The sequence below is a fragment of the Trachurus japonicus genome, chromosome 1, assembly GCF_045865225.1.
Source record: "Trachurus japonicus isolate A0001 chromosome 1, Traja_1.0".
Lineage (NCBI taxonomy): Eukaryota > Metazoa > Chordata > Actinopteri > Carangiformes > Carangidae > Trachurus > Trachurus japonicus.
The window spans coordinates 29,192,906-29,206,288 of record NC_140907.1 but is presented as its reverse complement, the minus strand read 5'-3'; the positions used below and the strand labels follow the sequence as shown (position 1 = coordinate 29,206,288).

General features: G+C 40.7%; 1 protein-coding gene across 1 annotated transcript; it reads left to right on the top strand.

Annotated features, from left to right (window-relative positions):
• The first annotated feature begins 5,949 nt into the window (after window positions 1-5,949).
• LOC146992171 (microfibril-associated glycoprotein 4-like) lies at window positions 5,950-11,448 on the top strand. Its single transcript, XM_085789707.1, has 5 exons — window positions 5,950-5,961; window positions 9,235-9,450; window positions 9,871-9,967; window positions 10,293-10,460; window positions 10,926-11,448. Exons 1-5 carry the CDS (start codon window positions 5,950-5,952, stop codon window positions 11,192-11,194), a joined length of 762 nt encoding a protein of 253 aa, XP_085645833.1. The 3' UTR covers window positions 11,195-11,448.
• Window positions 11,449-13,383: the final 1,935 nt, after the last annotated feature.

Genomic DNA, 13,383 nt, shown 5'->3' with positions numbered 1-13,383 from the left:
CAGCCCCCGCATACCGTACGAGCCCCGCCCCCGCCCCCGCCCGTATCAACGATCGATTTTTTTTATTTTTTATTTTTTTTTACAGCAAAGACGTAGTTTTGTTTACAGCAACATGTGCTCACATCATGATAGCGTCTGTATTTTGACTATTAAAACTTCCATAGTCCATAGTTCTCTTTGTTTAACATGTAAAGAGACAGACATCATTACCGCCCCCCTCCCTCCCCCCGACGTGCGCACACACACACACACACACAGAGAGAGAGACACGCAGCACCTCAGTGATGTTCTCATGTCATGTTGGTTGGTTTTTCAAGACAGAAACCATCAATTTTTGTTTTTTTAAATGTGGATTTATAGCGTTTTGAGAAAAAATAAAATAAACTTTGAGTTTTTAATCATCAACAATATTGTTGTTTGATTTAATAATCATTGTTCAACGTGTCCAGACTGAGCCAACAATCATTTTAACAGGATAAATTGAATATTAACAAAATGGGTGGGTCTAGGTAAAAAAATGTCATTTTCTGGAAAACTATTAAAATGGATTTATAGCGTTTTGGAAAATTCACAAGTCATGAACTGGAGTGTTGGATAAATGAAGAATTTGAGCAGATGATGGTGCTGGAGGAGAAGTCATGTGATCATCAGAGTCATCACCTGTTTGGATCATGTGTCTAAAGTTCACAACACTGTCAACCTCATGGTGGCACTCAAGGAAAAGTTATTAGATTTGACATCTGGGAACTATGAATATCTGTCCAAAGATTGGTATCGGTAGAGATATTCAGTGTTCTGCTCAAGCTAATACGCTCCTTCGTAGGTTTAGTATGTGCTCAGTTGATGTTAAATGTTCCCTGTTTAGATCTTTCTGTACACCTATGTAGGGTGGATTCGCCTAATGTGGGACACTGCCTAATGTGGGACACTTAAGCTTAAATGGGTGTAGGTCTTCCTATAGCAAAAGAAAGTTAATGTAAATGTGGTCTCACACAAGCTGTGATATTGCATGATCAAAATCACATGACATCTCAAATGTCCAATCATAGGTTTGGGAGGGACAGCCTTCAAACCGGAGGCACCCTGTGTGAAGACCACCAAAATGCTAGGTACTTAGGGTTTGGACAAAAATAATGTTAAGGCCATAATTTATTAAAAAAAACAAAATTATTGCAAATTTTTGTCAAAATGTGTTTATAATATGTTGATGCATTAAAATATATCTTAATATGGTGTAACCATTCTCAATATTTAGCATTTAGATCAACATTTCTACTGTCCCACTTTAGGAAACATGCTTTCCTAAAGCGGGACAGGTGGTTCTTCCTAATGTGGGACAGGGCTTTTCCAGGTAAAACTAATAGGTTGAACAATAACAATGGTTGTTTACATGGCTTTATTGTTATAATGCATTGTTTTTAATATTTTACAACAAAAGAAAATTTGTATTAACTGGAAGTGGTCATAATACTGTTAAAGGGGTAAATGGCTCTGATTTTTTTTCTTTCTTGTTTCTAAATCTTGTCTTTTTTGATAATGTTCATGAAAAATGTTGTGTTTAGAAGTAATCAAAGGATAGCACATTACTGATTAATTAAATGGAATGTATTTCAGATCACAGTGGCAAAAAAGAGTAAGGCAATGAGACAAAATCAGGGAAAGAAAACATGGGAAAAGAAAGGAAAATAATCAAGCAAGTGAACTCAACCAGTGGAAAAAAGACAGGATGAGGGGAAACATTACTGAATATAGGGAGATCACTGAGGATGGTGGAGGTTGTTGAGCAGGGGTGGGAATGACCCTAAGTCCACTCTCTAGCGCAGGGTCAAAGGTCACATCCACCACACAATTGGTAGAAAACCATTAACACTATAGAAGATGAAGCAGAACTAGGACAATAAGTGATATTATTGAACACTGGTTTGCAATCTAGCATTTATCATGTAAATTAAGATGACTTTTAAACAGACTTTTTAGTGTCCCACATTAGGAGCATGACTGTCCCACATTAGGGAACGGAAATTGCCGCAAAAAACTTTGCAATCAGAGTTGAAATATGTATGGTATTTCTTTTAGGAGTGTGATATCAGAATTTTCTCTTTGGATTCCATTAGATCACAACCTAAGGATTTCAGAATGGTACAGGATGTAGATGTGAAGTGTTTGCTTCATATCACAATATACACCAGAAGTCTGAATTTCAAAAAATGTCCCACATTAGGCGAATTCACCCTATACAGTTCACCTCTGGTGTAGCTATAAGTAAAGCAGTATGCGGCGGCTCATAGTGGCCTACAATGATGGACTGAGGTTGTTGCTTCAGGTGCCCAGGTGGCACAGTGCGAGCCAACTCTTTGTTAATTTAAAGGTACGATATGTAAGAATGTGGCCAAAATTGTTGCTGCAGTCAAATTCAAAACACAGCAGCGCGTTGTGCCCCCTCCACTCCCCACCACACTCCAGGTTGCCAGACAGCGACGCGCTAACCTCCGCTCTGCTCACTCAGTCAGTCTCAAAGCAGAGTAAAAAGCTAAATATTCATCAACAACCTCACTGTTTTATTGCTCTGACTCACAGTAACTACGAGCGGAGTTCACGTCACTCAGGTGATCTGCAAGTTATTGTTAATTTTACCGCTCCGACGCTGTGTCTGTGTGTGCAGCGCTGACACACACACACACCTAGACACGCACACGCACACACACATTGTAACCCCGCATCTACCGGAGCCGTAGTGCGTGTTAATCACGCCGTAGATGAGCCACATATGAGCCATATGAGACGTCTTACCGCAGAATAGACGACACAATAAACTGATCTACCACAGTTAACTGAGTATTTTGGGGTTTGGACCCAGTGGTCACACAAAGCAATGCATTTTAAGTGACATGGGAACAATCAACTTTTGTTCAGCTAGCTAGTTTTTCACTGTGTTAAACAGTTTTAGTTTGTTACCATGGAGTATTAGGGCCACATTGACAGTGATTTTAAATTGGATCGGCAAATTAGTGCTGTAGTGAAGTCCAGCTTCTTTCAGATTAGGCAGCTGGCAAAGGTGAAGCCTTTCCTCACACTAAAGCACTTTGAGACAGTGATCCAGGCCTTTATAACATCTCAGCTGGTTTACTGCAATGCACTTTGTTTTGGAGTCAGTCAGTCCTCCCTCGCACGTCTCCAGCTGGTGCAAAATGCAGCCGCTCGCCTCCTAACTGGAGCACGTAAGAGGGAGCATATAACTCCCACCCTGGCCTCCCTCCACTGGCTGCCTGTGCACTTTACAGTCCATTTTAAGATTATTTTATTTGTTTTTAAGTCTTTAAATGGTCTGGCCCCCCCTTCCCTCTCTGAGCTCCTTCAACCCTACGCTCCTGCTCGGTGCCTCAGGTCAGCTGACCTGCTGCTCCTGGAGGTACCGAGGTCCAGACGGAAGCTCAGAGGGGACAGAGCTTTCTCCACTGCTGCTCCAAGATTATGGAACGAGCTACCGTTGCACATCAGACAAGTCTCCTCACTGTCCATTTTTAAAACTAGTCTTAAAACCCATTTTTACTCCCTGGCTTTTAACTCTGCATGAGATTCTGCTCTTGTTTTAGTGTTTTATGGTTTGCTTTTATTTATTGTTTTATTGTTTCTAATTTCTTTTAAAAATAATGAAACAACTATTCTACTGTCTATTTTATTTATTTTATTGCCTTTAATTGTTTTATGTCTCTATGTACAGCACTTTGTTTTCAACTATGGTTGTTTTAAAGTGCTATATAAACAAAGTTGAGTTGAAAGTTGAGAGTTGAGTACGCACCTGATGGTGTCGCATATGGAAGTGTCCAAATCCCATACACATGGAAAGGCTATAACTCCCTAAAGACCATCACCATGAAAATCAGTATTCATGCACCTATTGATCTGATCAGCTGTAGATCAATGAGATAATCACGCCCTCCATCAGGGTTGGAGAGCTGGGATGTTCGGGCATATAATCACTAGTCCGACTGGACTTAATGCCAACAATAACCTCTGAATCAAAATGTTCATAAAATGTTTTTTTTTTCTTTCCTACTCATCTTGTTTCAAAATTCCTGTCAGACATGATAACTCTGTTGAACAGGTGCATGCACTTGCTTCCTATGTTTTAATACCTGATACATTTAAATTCAGTCTACTGATTTTTTTTTCATATCAAAAATTGTATTTAGTGATTATTGTTTGTGATTGATTCTGATCTGAGTGATTATCAAATAAACTTGATCATTTTAACTTCAGTGTTGTCATTTTTTAGTATCGATTTTATTCCTCATTGTAGGAGGAAGTAATTAGCACTAAATACAAATAAAGATGAGACTGATTGGAGCATCTTTAGTTTTGCAAGTCATGAACTGGAGTGTTGGATAAATGAAAATTTTGAGCAGATGATGGTGCTAGAGGAGAAGTCTAAAGTCTAAAGTTCACAACACTAACTTCATAGTGGCACAGGATTAGAATTATAATCATTTGACATCTGGGAACCATGAATATCTGTCCAAAGATTTATATCAGTAATACACATATAAACTTTCGGCTACAATTTCTCTTTTGAATATTTCATTTTTTACCTTTGTTGTTTTTCATCTGCTGCTGTAACAAGTCAATTTTCCACCTCAAGCTGTATCTTCAAAATAAAGCTAATAATAATTTCCCGACCCTGCTCCTCCTCAACCTTCTCCTCTTCCTCCTCCTCATTCACTGTTGGAGAAAAAATTAGGATCCAAAACAAAGGGTCAGTTGTGATCGAGGATCTTTATTTCCCACATTCAATGATACAAATGAAAGTATCCAAAAGTGTTCAAAAAGTCAGAAAAATACTCATCAAAGCATCAATATAACTTCACAAAAATGATTAGAAAAGACGGAGATGAAGTTCAGTGCATTAGAGTTTACACCCAAAAAATGGACATAAAGCCGAGCCTGTCCCGGACCAGACTAAACTTCTTCTCTCTGTGACTTTGTTTTTATACTGTACTGTAAAAGCCCTGCCTTCTTATTAAAATGAGAGGTGAACATGACACTTCTTCCCCAGTGTACGCCCTGTGATTTGTCCAGATGTCATGTTGCGATCTTTCATCAACATAGTCTCCACCCTATACGGCGACTGTATCACATTTTGCCACGTAGCGAGTTCACCCAAGTTCAGCGTCTTTGGCACCACTCTATCTTGCCGGTGGCCGTTATCTACATTGCCCGACCTTGACTCCCCCTGCAGGTGGCTGCACACGCAAACTTAACGGTGCTTTCCCACGCTTTGCACTCATCCCACCTCACTTTCTCAGAACTTTTCAATTATTTACACAACATGTCCCCCCTGTGAGACTTGAAAGTTTCATTAAAGTAAAAAATTACAACCAGTAGGTAAAGAGTTTCAGAAGGTCAGAACAAGTAGGAGTTTTTAGCAAATTATCGTTGTGTGTTTAACAGAATCAGTTTTATACCTAAAATCAGAAACTAAAAAATACTAAAACCTATAAGTATGTATTATATGAGTCAGACTGCATTTAGTTGCAACCCATAATAGTGGTAGCATTAAAAATACTAAAAATCCTCAATAGTACCAACTTTAATTGTCAATGTATTGAACCATAAAAATTAGTATTATACGTTTTTACAGTTAACAGATAGGCTAAACATCTGTCTCCTGCATGTATGGTTGTTGGCAAATTGTTTACATGGTATTGCTACACTTTATTTTGCAGGTTGCCGTTATCTACGTTGCCCGACCTTCACTCCCCCTGCAGGTGGCTGCACACGCGAACTTAACAGTTCTTTCCCACGCTTCACACTCACCTCTTCCTTCTCTATCATGCTTTTCCTTTTTTTTTAACCCAACATAACCTGTATAAAAACAGGACCACGGCAGACATCTCCACTTTCGAGTCTCCAACCTTTCAGAGTTTTTCTCTTCACCTCTGCGACAGCGACATGGGTCTTTGGGTAAGTTGAGCAGCTGACTCTCTCACATTTCATTTACACTAAATATTGTGTCTATCTGTTTTTGTGTAGGTAGTTTCTGTTTCATCCTGATGGAAATGCAAATTACTCAATCAGTAGAAAGTTTATCTGAAATATAAAATGATTAATGTTTGTTTTGCAAATATTTTCAGTTTTCACACTGATCTACCACAGTTAACTGAGTATTTTCAGGTTTGGACCCAGTGGTCACACAAAGCAACACATTTTAAGTGACATCACCATGGTAACTTGTGATCAGCTAGTTTTTCACTATATTTAACATAATTTGTAAATTAATTTATTGTAGAATTTGTAATCAACTGCAACCATTAATTCAGTCCAGGACTGCTCTCTGTGGATGTCAGCATGATGTCAAAGGTTGTTGTAATATTTATCACTAGTTGAATCTCGTCCACTTGAGAAGAAGTTGAACTTTTATCAGAGGTGGACAAAGCACACAACTTCATGATGGGTAGAAACACTTGTGGTCAAACATAACTGCAATGGAGTAAAGGTTATTGAGTCAATATTTACTTGTCCACACAGTGTCATGGCACACAGGGTAAAGTCCTCAGTTGTGAAAACATGGATCACTAACAACATTGTACATCAGCGATGTCCTGAATACGAGAGAGCAAGGGGAGGGCAGAGAAGAAAGAAGGAACATGGTTAGAAAAAAAAGAAGATGATGTGAGACAAAGGAGAAATCTGCACCAGGAGTCAAAAAACAGACCAAGGCCAATAAATGACTTTAACTGAAAGTTAAAACCTACTTAACAAGGTTGTCAGTGTCAGCAGTTAAATCATCGGGTCTGCACAACAACCTTTACAAGAACTCTACAACAAACAGCTGATTAAGAAAGCAAGCTCCATCTTGTCCGACTGCTCTCATCCCCTACATAAACAGTTTCAGTTCTTACCATCAGGTTCACTCCTTAGACTCCCATTTGCAAACACAAACAGATATAAACACTCCTTTGTACCTTCCGCTGTTCTTCTAAATGCCATGAGGAAAAGGTAGTCGGGGTGAAACAGCCTTCCCTCCTAACTGATCTTGGGTCTGTGCTATCTGTAATTGTAGTTGTAACTATTGCAATTTTATTATGCCATGTGTTTTGTATATTTTGTCTCGTGTGCTCCTGCTTCTGCAAAGTAATCGCCCCCTTGGGGACAAATAAACGTGATTGATAATAAACTGATGATCTTGACTAAGACTTAACTGTGAGCTAATGATTATCAAATGTATGAACCCTATGGTCTTCGATCTGAAAGACGTTTGAAAAAAGCACCCCCCTCCCCTCCGAGCTCGTAAGGCCCTCCCCTCGGAGCACTGGAAAAGAGAGTAACGACACGCATTGGTTCAATGGAAGCGCCTCTTGGTGGAGGAATGTGGGTATTGCAAAAGCGCCCAAGAACTGACAAATCTTGGAGTGAATGACTTTTCTGGGCGCTTTTGCAATACCCATATCCTGCCACTCGGGGCGCAAAACCCTTACCACGGGAGTCAATGGTGGTGTCTTTACTCTCTTTTACAGTGCTCTAAGAGCAACAAGCCTGCCAACAGAAACCAAGCTTGGCGCCTTTTGAACATAAACGGGGTCGCTCTGCACACTGCACACCGCGGCTCAACTGAGCTCCAGACCCCAAGGGGCTGTCCCATTCCTCCACACTTGGCTCAGGGCGCTTGCTTACGCACACACTTTGGTGACGTTTTGCCGGCGGAACGTATATTTACATATGTACAAGCATGGATTAAGTGGCCAACCGTGTGGGGGGAGATTTAAAAGCAATCGGGACACACTTGACATGTGCAGCCTGTGCCATTGCGCACAGTAACACAACTAGACGACACACTCACACACACACAGCACAGCAACAGTTTTAATAAACAGTGCTGCTGGATCACAGTCTCATCTACTCCAAAAGTGTCTCTATGCGCAAGATTCAGATCATAAATGTGTAGGCTAAGCCCAACTCCGTAAGTAAATAAAACAAACGAGAAAAACGAAAAAATAAAAACATGAACAGAGCATGATGAATATAAAATATGACATCAAAAAGTCATAATTATGAGATAGAAAGTTAATTTCATTTTATTGAGATTAATTCCTAAACGGGCTTGTGGCTGCCGGTGACGGCGGACTTCACCGTGGTGCATTGTGGGATTTATACTTGGCCAAATACCGCTCGGATGCGGTCTTACCATAAGTGTGGGTAAAGTGCAAATCAAGCGCGCTGCACTTTCAGTCATTGGAGAAATGGGACACACTTGCGCACTGACACTAAGAACATGAACGCGCACGCCAAGCGCCCAAGTGTGTAAGTGTGATCGAGTGTGCATATTGGGACAGGCCCCAAGTCTCCCTGCTCCTCTCTCCCTCCAGCTCTGGAGCCTTCCTCGGCGCCACTAATTATCGGTAGCCTAACTGGTGGTGGCAACGGGACCGCCGGCGCCGAGGAAGGCTCCAGGGCTGGAGGCAGACTGGTCACGCCGGGTGGCCCAGCACAGGGCGCTGTGTAACGGGGAGAGAAGCAGGAAGACTCGGGGTCTGGAGCTCAGCGGAGCCGCGGTGTGCTGTGTGAACAGAGCTCACACAGGGCGCTGTGTGTCCGGGAGAGGATCAGGGAGTCTCGACGTTACACCGGAATCCTAGTGGGGATTTCAGCAGCAGACCGGCCGGGGGTGGGGGGCCAGCAGGCGCTGAATTTATGGGTTCATGTGTCTGCGGCTGAGCTGCTCAGGGCGGTTACAAACCACTTGTAGTTTCTCAGCGGAAGGGGTTGGGGACGAGGCGGGTTGAATCGGGACAACAAGAAGCAGGGGAGCCAAGGCGATTGGATGGAGGGAACGGGAGAGAAATTGACCAATAGGAGCCGTCCGGGTTGCATGGCTCCTATTGGTCAATTTCTCTGGAAGCCTGCAGCCACGAGAGAAAATGGATTTTTTTCGCTCCTTTTTCTCTTTACATTGTGTAGGTCGTACTATAGGGCCATAATCACCATCTGACATTAATAATAATGATCAATCTTTCAAATCGTAGACCATTGCTTTAAAGGGGAATTACCGTTTATTACAATCTGGACATAATTTCTAGCATAAAATACGATCATTTACTCACCCAGATAACTTTGGTGTCTTTACAAGTTGTTCCGACGAAGTTAGATCCAGCTGAGAGCCATGTATATCCACATAATGCGAGTCTAATTGTGGATCACACATAATGCTGAACCCCTAAATTAAAGTAGTAAATAAAGTTCATTATCATATTATTATTATCTACCCAGGTAACACTGTCAGTGGGGCTGTTGGTTTCGGTGGCATCGGACCAGAGCTACCTGCCCATTGACTGTGATGACGTGTATCGCCATGACAACACCAGCTCCAGTGGGGTGTACACCATCTTCCCAGGAGGCCCCACCTCACCCCTGCACGTCCTCTGTGACATGGACACTGACGGGGGCAGATGGACCGTCAGTACACTAATCAGACAATTTGAAAATGATTTAAAAACCTTTAATTCAACAGAAAATGTCACTAATAATAAAAAATCGCTGCAGTTTTCAACAAATATTTTGACCTGTTTCTTTTGAGACTTGATATGTTACTGATATAATGTTTTAATATACTGAGTATTATCATCTGATTTCTCACATCAAGTCTGCAAAAGTTTGTCCATGTTGCATCACCGCAACAGTTTGTTCAGATGCTCAGGAGTCTCTTGATTTACAACGGGCAATTATCAGCAGTTACAGACAAACCAATAAAACATGAAAGAGCACAGTGTTGAGTCTAAATGCTTTAGTTTTTTGATGTTATGAGGTGATTTTAAGTCCTACTAATTAAATCTATACAGCTTTGTTTTAGTTGACTGTTGTAATTCTCTCTTTCAGGTCTTTCAGAGGAGGTTGGATGGGAGTGAAAACTTCTTCAGGCCATGGGATAAATATAAGAGTGGATTTGGGAATGTAGCAGGGGAGCATTGGCTGGGTGAGTCCTAGAGGGAGAATTACAGGTACATTATAGTATCTGTGGATTAAATATGGTCTTGTTACATTGTTTTTTCAGTCACTAAAGGCAGCGGCTTTTACCAAATAAATAAGAAAAAAAACTAAAAGAAGCTCTGCACATCCTGCAGCAGCACATGTCAGTCAGACAGTCAGTGAGTGGCTGGTGAACACATGTTTAGAAATGAATAAATTAAAGTATCATAGCCTTGGTGGAAGAGTGTAATCAGAGCTGTGTGTGTGTGTGTGTGTGTGTGTGTGTGTGTGTGTGTGTGTGTGTGTGTGTGTGTGTGTGTGTGTCTCCTCAGGTCTGGACAACATCTTCCTGCTGACGATGAGGAAGAAGAACGAGCTGCGGGTGGACATGGAGGACTTTGAGGGAGGGGAGGCCTTTGCTCAGTATTCGTCTTTCTTGGTCGACTCTGAGAGGGAAGGATATCAGCTGGATCTGGGCGGCTTCACAGGAGGAACGGCAGGTGAGGGTCACTTCAGTGGAAATGTTTCCTTTTCTTACTTTTAGGTATTCAACAATGAGCCGGGTGAAGGCTGAATGTTACAATGCCTTTTTTTTTAGCCTGTCAACAGCCTACAAAAAAATATGATTTTTGTGAATTCTGTAAAAATTATTTGAGAAAACAGAAAAAATTGGCAGTTTCAGTGATTTCACTTTACAAATTTCTTTTAACTGGAATAGGGAGGTTTTTTCCCCGTTACAAATTAGATCAAAAACAACTCCTGCACACTGTCTTAACTTGCATAGTCGTTTTAATGAAAGCAGGAGCACAACGTTTCGTACCGCCGTTTTTCAATGTTTTTCGTATACACTGCATACCAAAATGTTGTGCCGTTGTTGATCTAATTGTTTGACCGTGCTAGTCTTCTCCTTCGCACCTGTCTGGCCTTGTGGGTGTGCATAAGTTTTTTGATTCTGTTGTTTCTAGGGAACAGTTTACCATTCGCTAACTCCATGAAGTTCACCACCTATGACAAAGACCAGGATGTGTGGGATAAAAACTGTGCTCAGCATTTTCTTGGTGGATTCTGGTACAGCAACTGCCACGACGCAAACCCCAACGGCCTGTACGCACCTGATGGTGTCAAGTATGAATATGTCTCAATTGAATGGTCCGCATGGAAAGGCAGGAACTACTCCCTGAAGACCATCACCATGAAAATCAGATCAGTTGCTAAGTATCCATGCACTTATTGATCTGATCAGCTGTAGATCAATGAGATAATCACGCCCTCCATCAGGGTTGGAGAGCTGGGATGTTCGGGCATATAATCACTAGTCCGACTGGACTTAATGCCAACAATAACCTCTGAATCAAAATGATCATAAAATCTTTCATTGTTTTCTTTCTTATTCGTCAACTTGTTTCAAAATTCCTGTCAGACATGATAACTCAGGTCAACAGGTGCATGCACTTGCTCCCTATATATATTTTTTTTATACCTGATATATTTAAATTCAGTTTTTTTCATATCAAAAATTGTATTTAGTGATTATTGTTTGATTGATGCTGATCTGAGTGATTATCAAATAAATACACTTGATTGTTTTAACTTCAATGTTGTCATTTTTTAGTATGAGTTGTATTCCAAAGTGTAGAAAATGATCCTTTTTCCCCTCTGTTTGCCTCAACTGGCAGTATACATGCTATTAAGCACTAAATACAAATAAAGATGAGGCTGATGGGAACATATTTAGTTTCTCAAGTCATGAACTGGAGTGTTGGATAAATGAAAAAAATTGAGCAGATGATGGTGCTGGAGGAGAAGTCATGTGATCATCAGAGTCATCATCAGATGTAAGATTTTGTTGACTTTTCTTTATGTTGTGATTGCAGATTTATGTTTAAATGTATTGGTTTTAACTGTGGACCCCAGGAAGACTAGCGGCGTTCTAGAGCGCAGCTAATGGGGATCCTAACAAATAAATAAAAAATAAAACAGTTCATCCTGTTTGGATCATGTGTCTAAAGTTCACCACACTAACTTCATAGTGGCACTAAAGGATTAAAATTATAATGATTTGACATCTGGGAACCATGAATATCTGTCCAAAGTTTGGTATCAGTAATATAAGTCTAAACTTTAGGCTACAATGTCTCTCTTAAATATTTTATTTTTTACCTTTGTTGTTTGATCTGCTGCTGTAACAAGTCAATTTTCCACCTCAAGTTGTATCTTCAAAATAAAGCTAATAATAATTTCCCGACCCTGCTCCTCCTCAACCTTCTCCTCTTCCTCCTCCTCATTCACTGTTGGAGAAAAAGTTAGGATCCAAAACAAAGGGTCAGTTGTGATCGAGGATCTTTATTTCCCGCATTCAATAATACAAATGAAAGTATCCAAAAGTGTTCAAAAAGTCAGAAAAATTGTCATCAAAGTGTCAATATAACTTCACAAAAATGATTAGAAAAGACAGAGATGAAGTTCAGTGCATTAGAGTTTACACCCCAAAAAATGGACATAAAGCCGAGCCTGTCCCGGACCAGACTAAACTTCTTCTCTCTGTGACTTTGTTTTTATACTGTACTGTAAAAGCCCTGCCTTCTTATTAAAATGAGAGGTGAACATGACACTTCTTCCCCAGTGTACGCCCTGTGATTTGTCCAGATGTCATGTTGCGATCTTTCATCAACATAATCTCCACCCTACACAGCGACTGTATCACATTTTGCCACGTAGCGAGTTCACCCAAGTTCAGCGTCTTTGGCACCACTCTATCTTGCCGGTGGCCGTTATCTACATTGCCCGACCTTGACTCCCCCTGCAGGTGGCTGCACACGCGAACTTAACGGTGCTTTCCCACGCTTTGCACTCATCTCACCTCTCTACCTTCTCAGAACTTTTCAATTATTTACGCAACATTCCCCCTGTGAGACTTGGAAGTCTCATTGAAGTAAAAAAATTACATATAATGCATGATTACAGCAGATGGTAATGACAAGACAATCAGTAGGTAAAGAGTTTCAGAAGGTCAGAACAAGTAGGAGTTTTTTTTAGCAATTTATCATTGTGTGTTTAACAGGATCAGTTGTATACTTAAAATCAGAAACTAAAAAATACTAAAAACTAAAAAAGACCGCATTTAGTTGCAACCCATAACAGTGGTAGCATTAAAAATACTACAAATCTCAATATAAATTGTCAATGTATTTAACCACAAAGATGAATACTATAAGTTTTACAGTTAACAGATCTGTCTCCTTCATATATGGTTGTTGGCAAATTGTTTACATGTTATTGCTACACTTTATTTTGCAGGTTGCCGTTATCTACGTTGCCCGACCTTCACTCCCCCTGCAGGTGGCTGCACACGCGAACTTAACAGTTCTTTCCCACGCTTCACACTCACCCCTTCCTTCTCTATCATGCTTTTCCTTTTTTTTA

Excerpts from the sequence above, each read along its gene's own strand:
- LOC146992171 (XM_085789707.1), top strand. Across the intron at positions 9,451-9,870 it reads CTGACGGGGGCAGATGGACC|GTCTTTCAGAGGAGGTTGGA; the intron begins GTCAGTACACTA and ends TCTCTCTTTCAG. Across the intron at positions 10,461-10,925 it reads CTTCACAGGAGGAACGGCAG|GGAACAGTTTACCATTCGCT; the intron begins GTGAGGGTCACT and ends TGTTGTTTCTAG.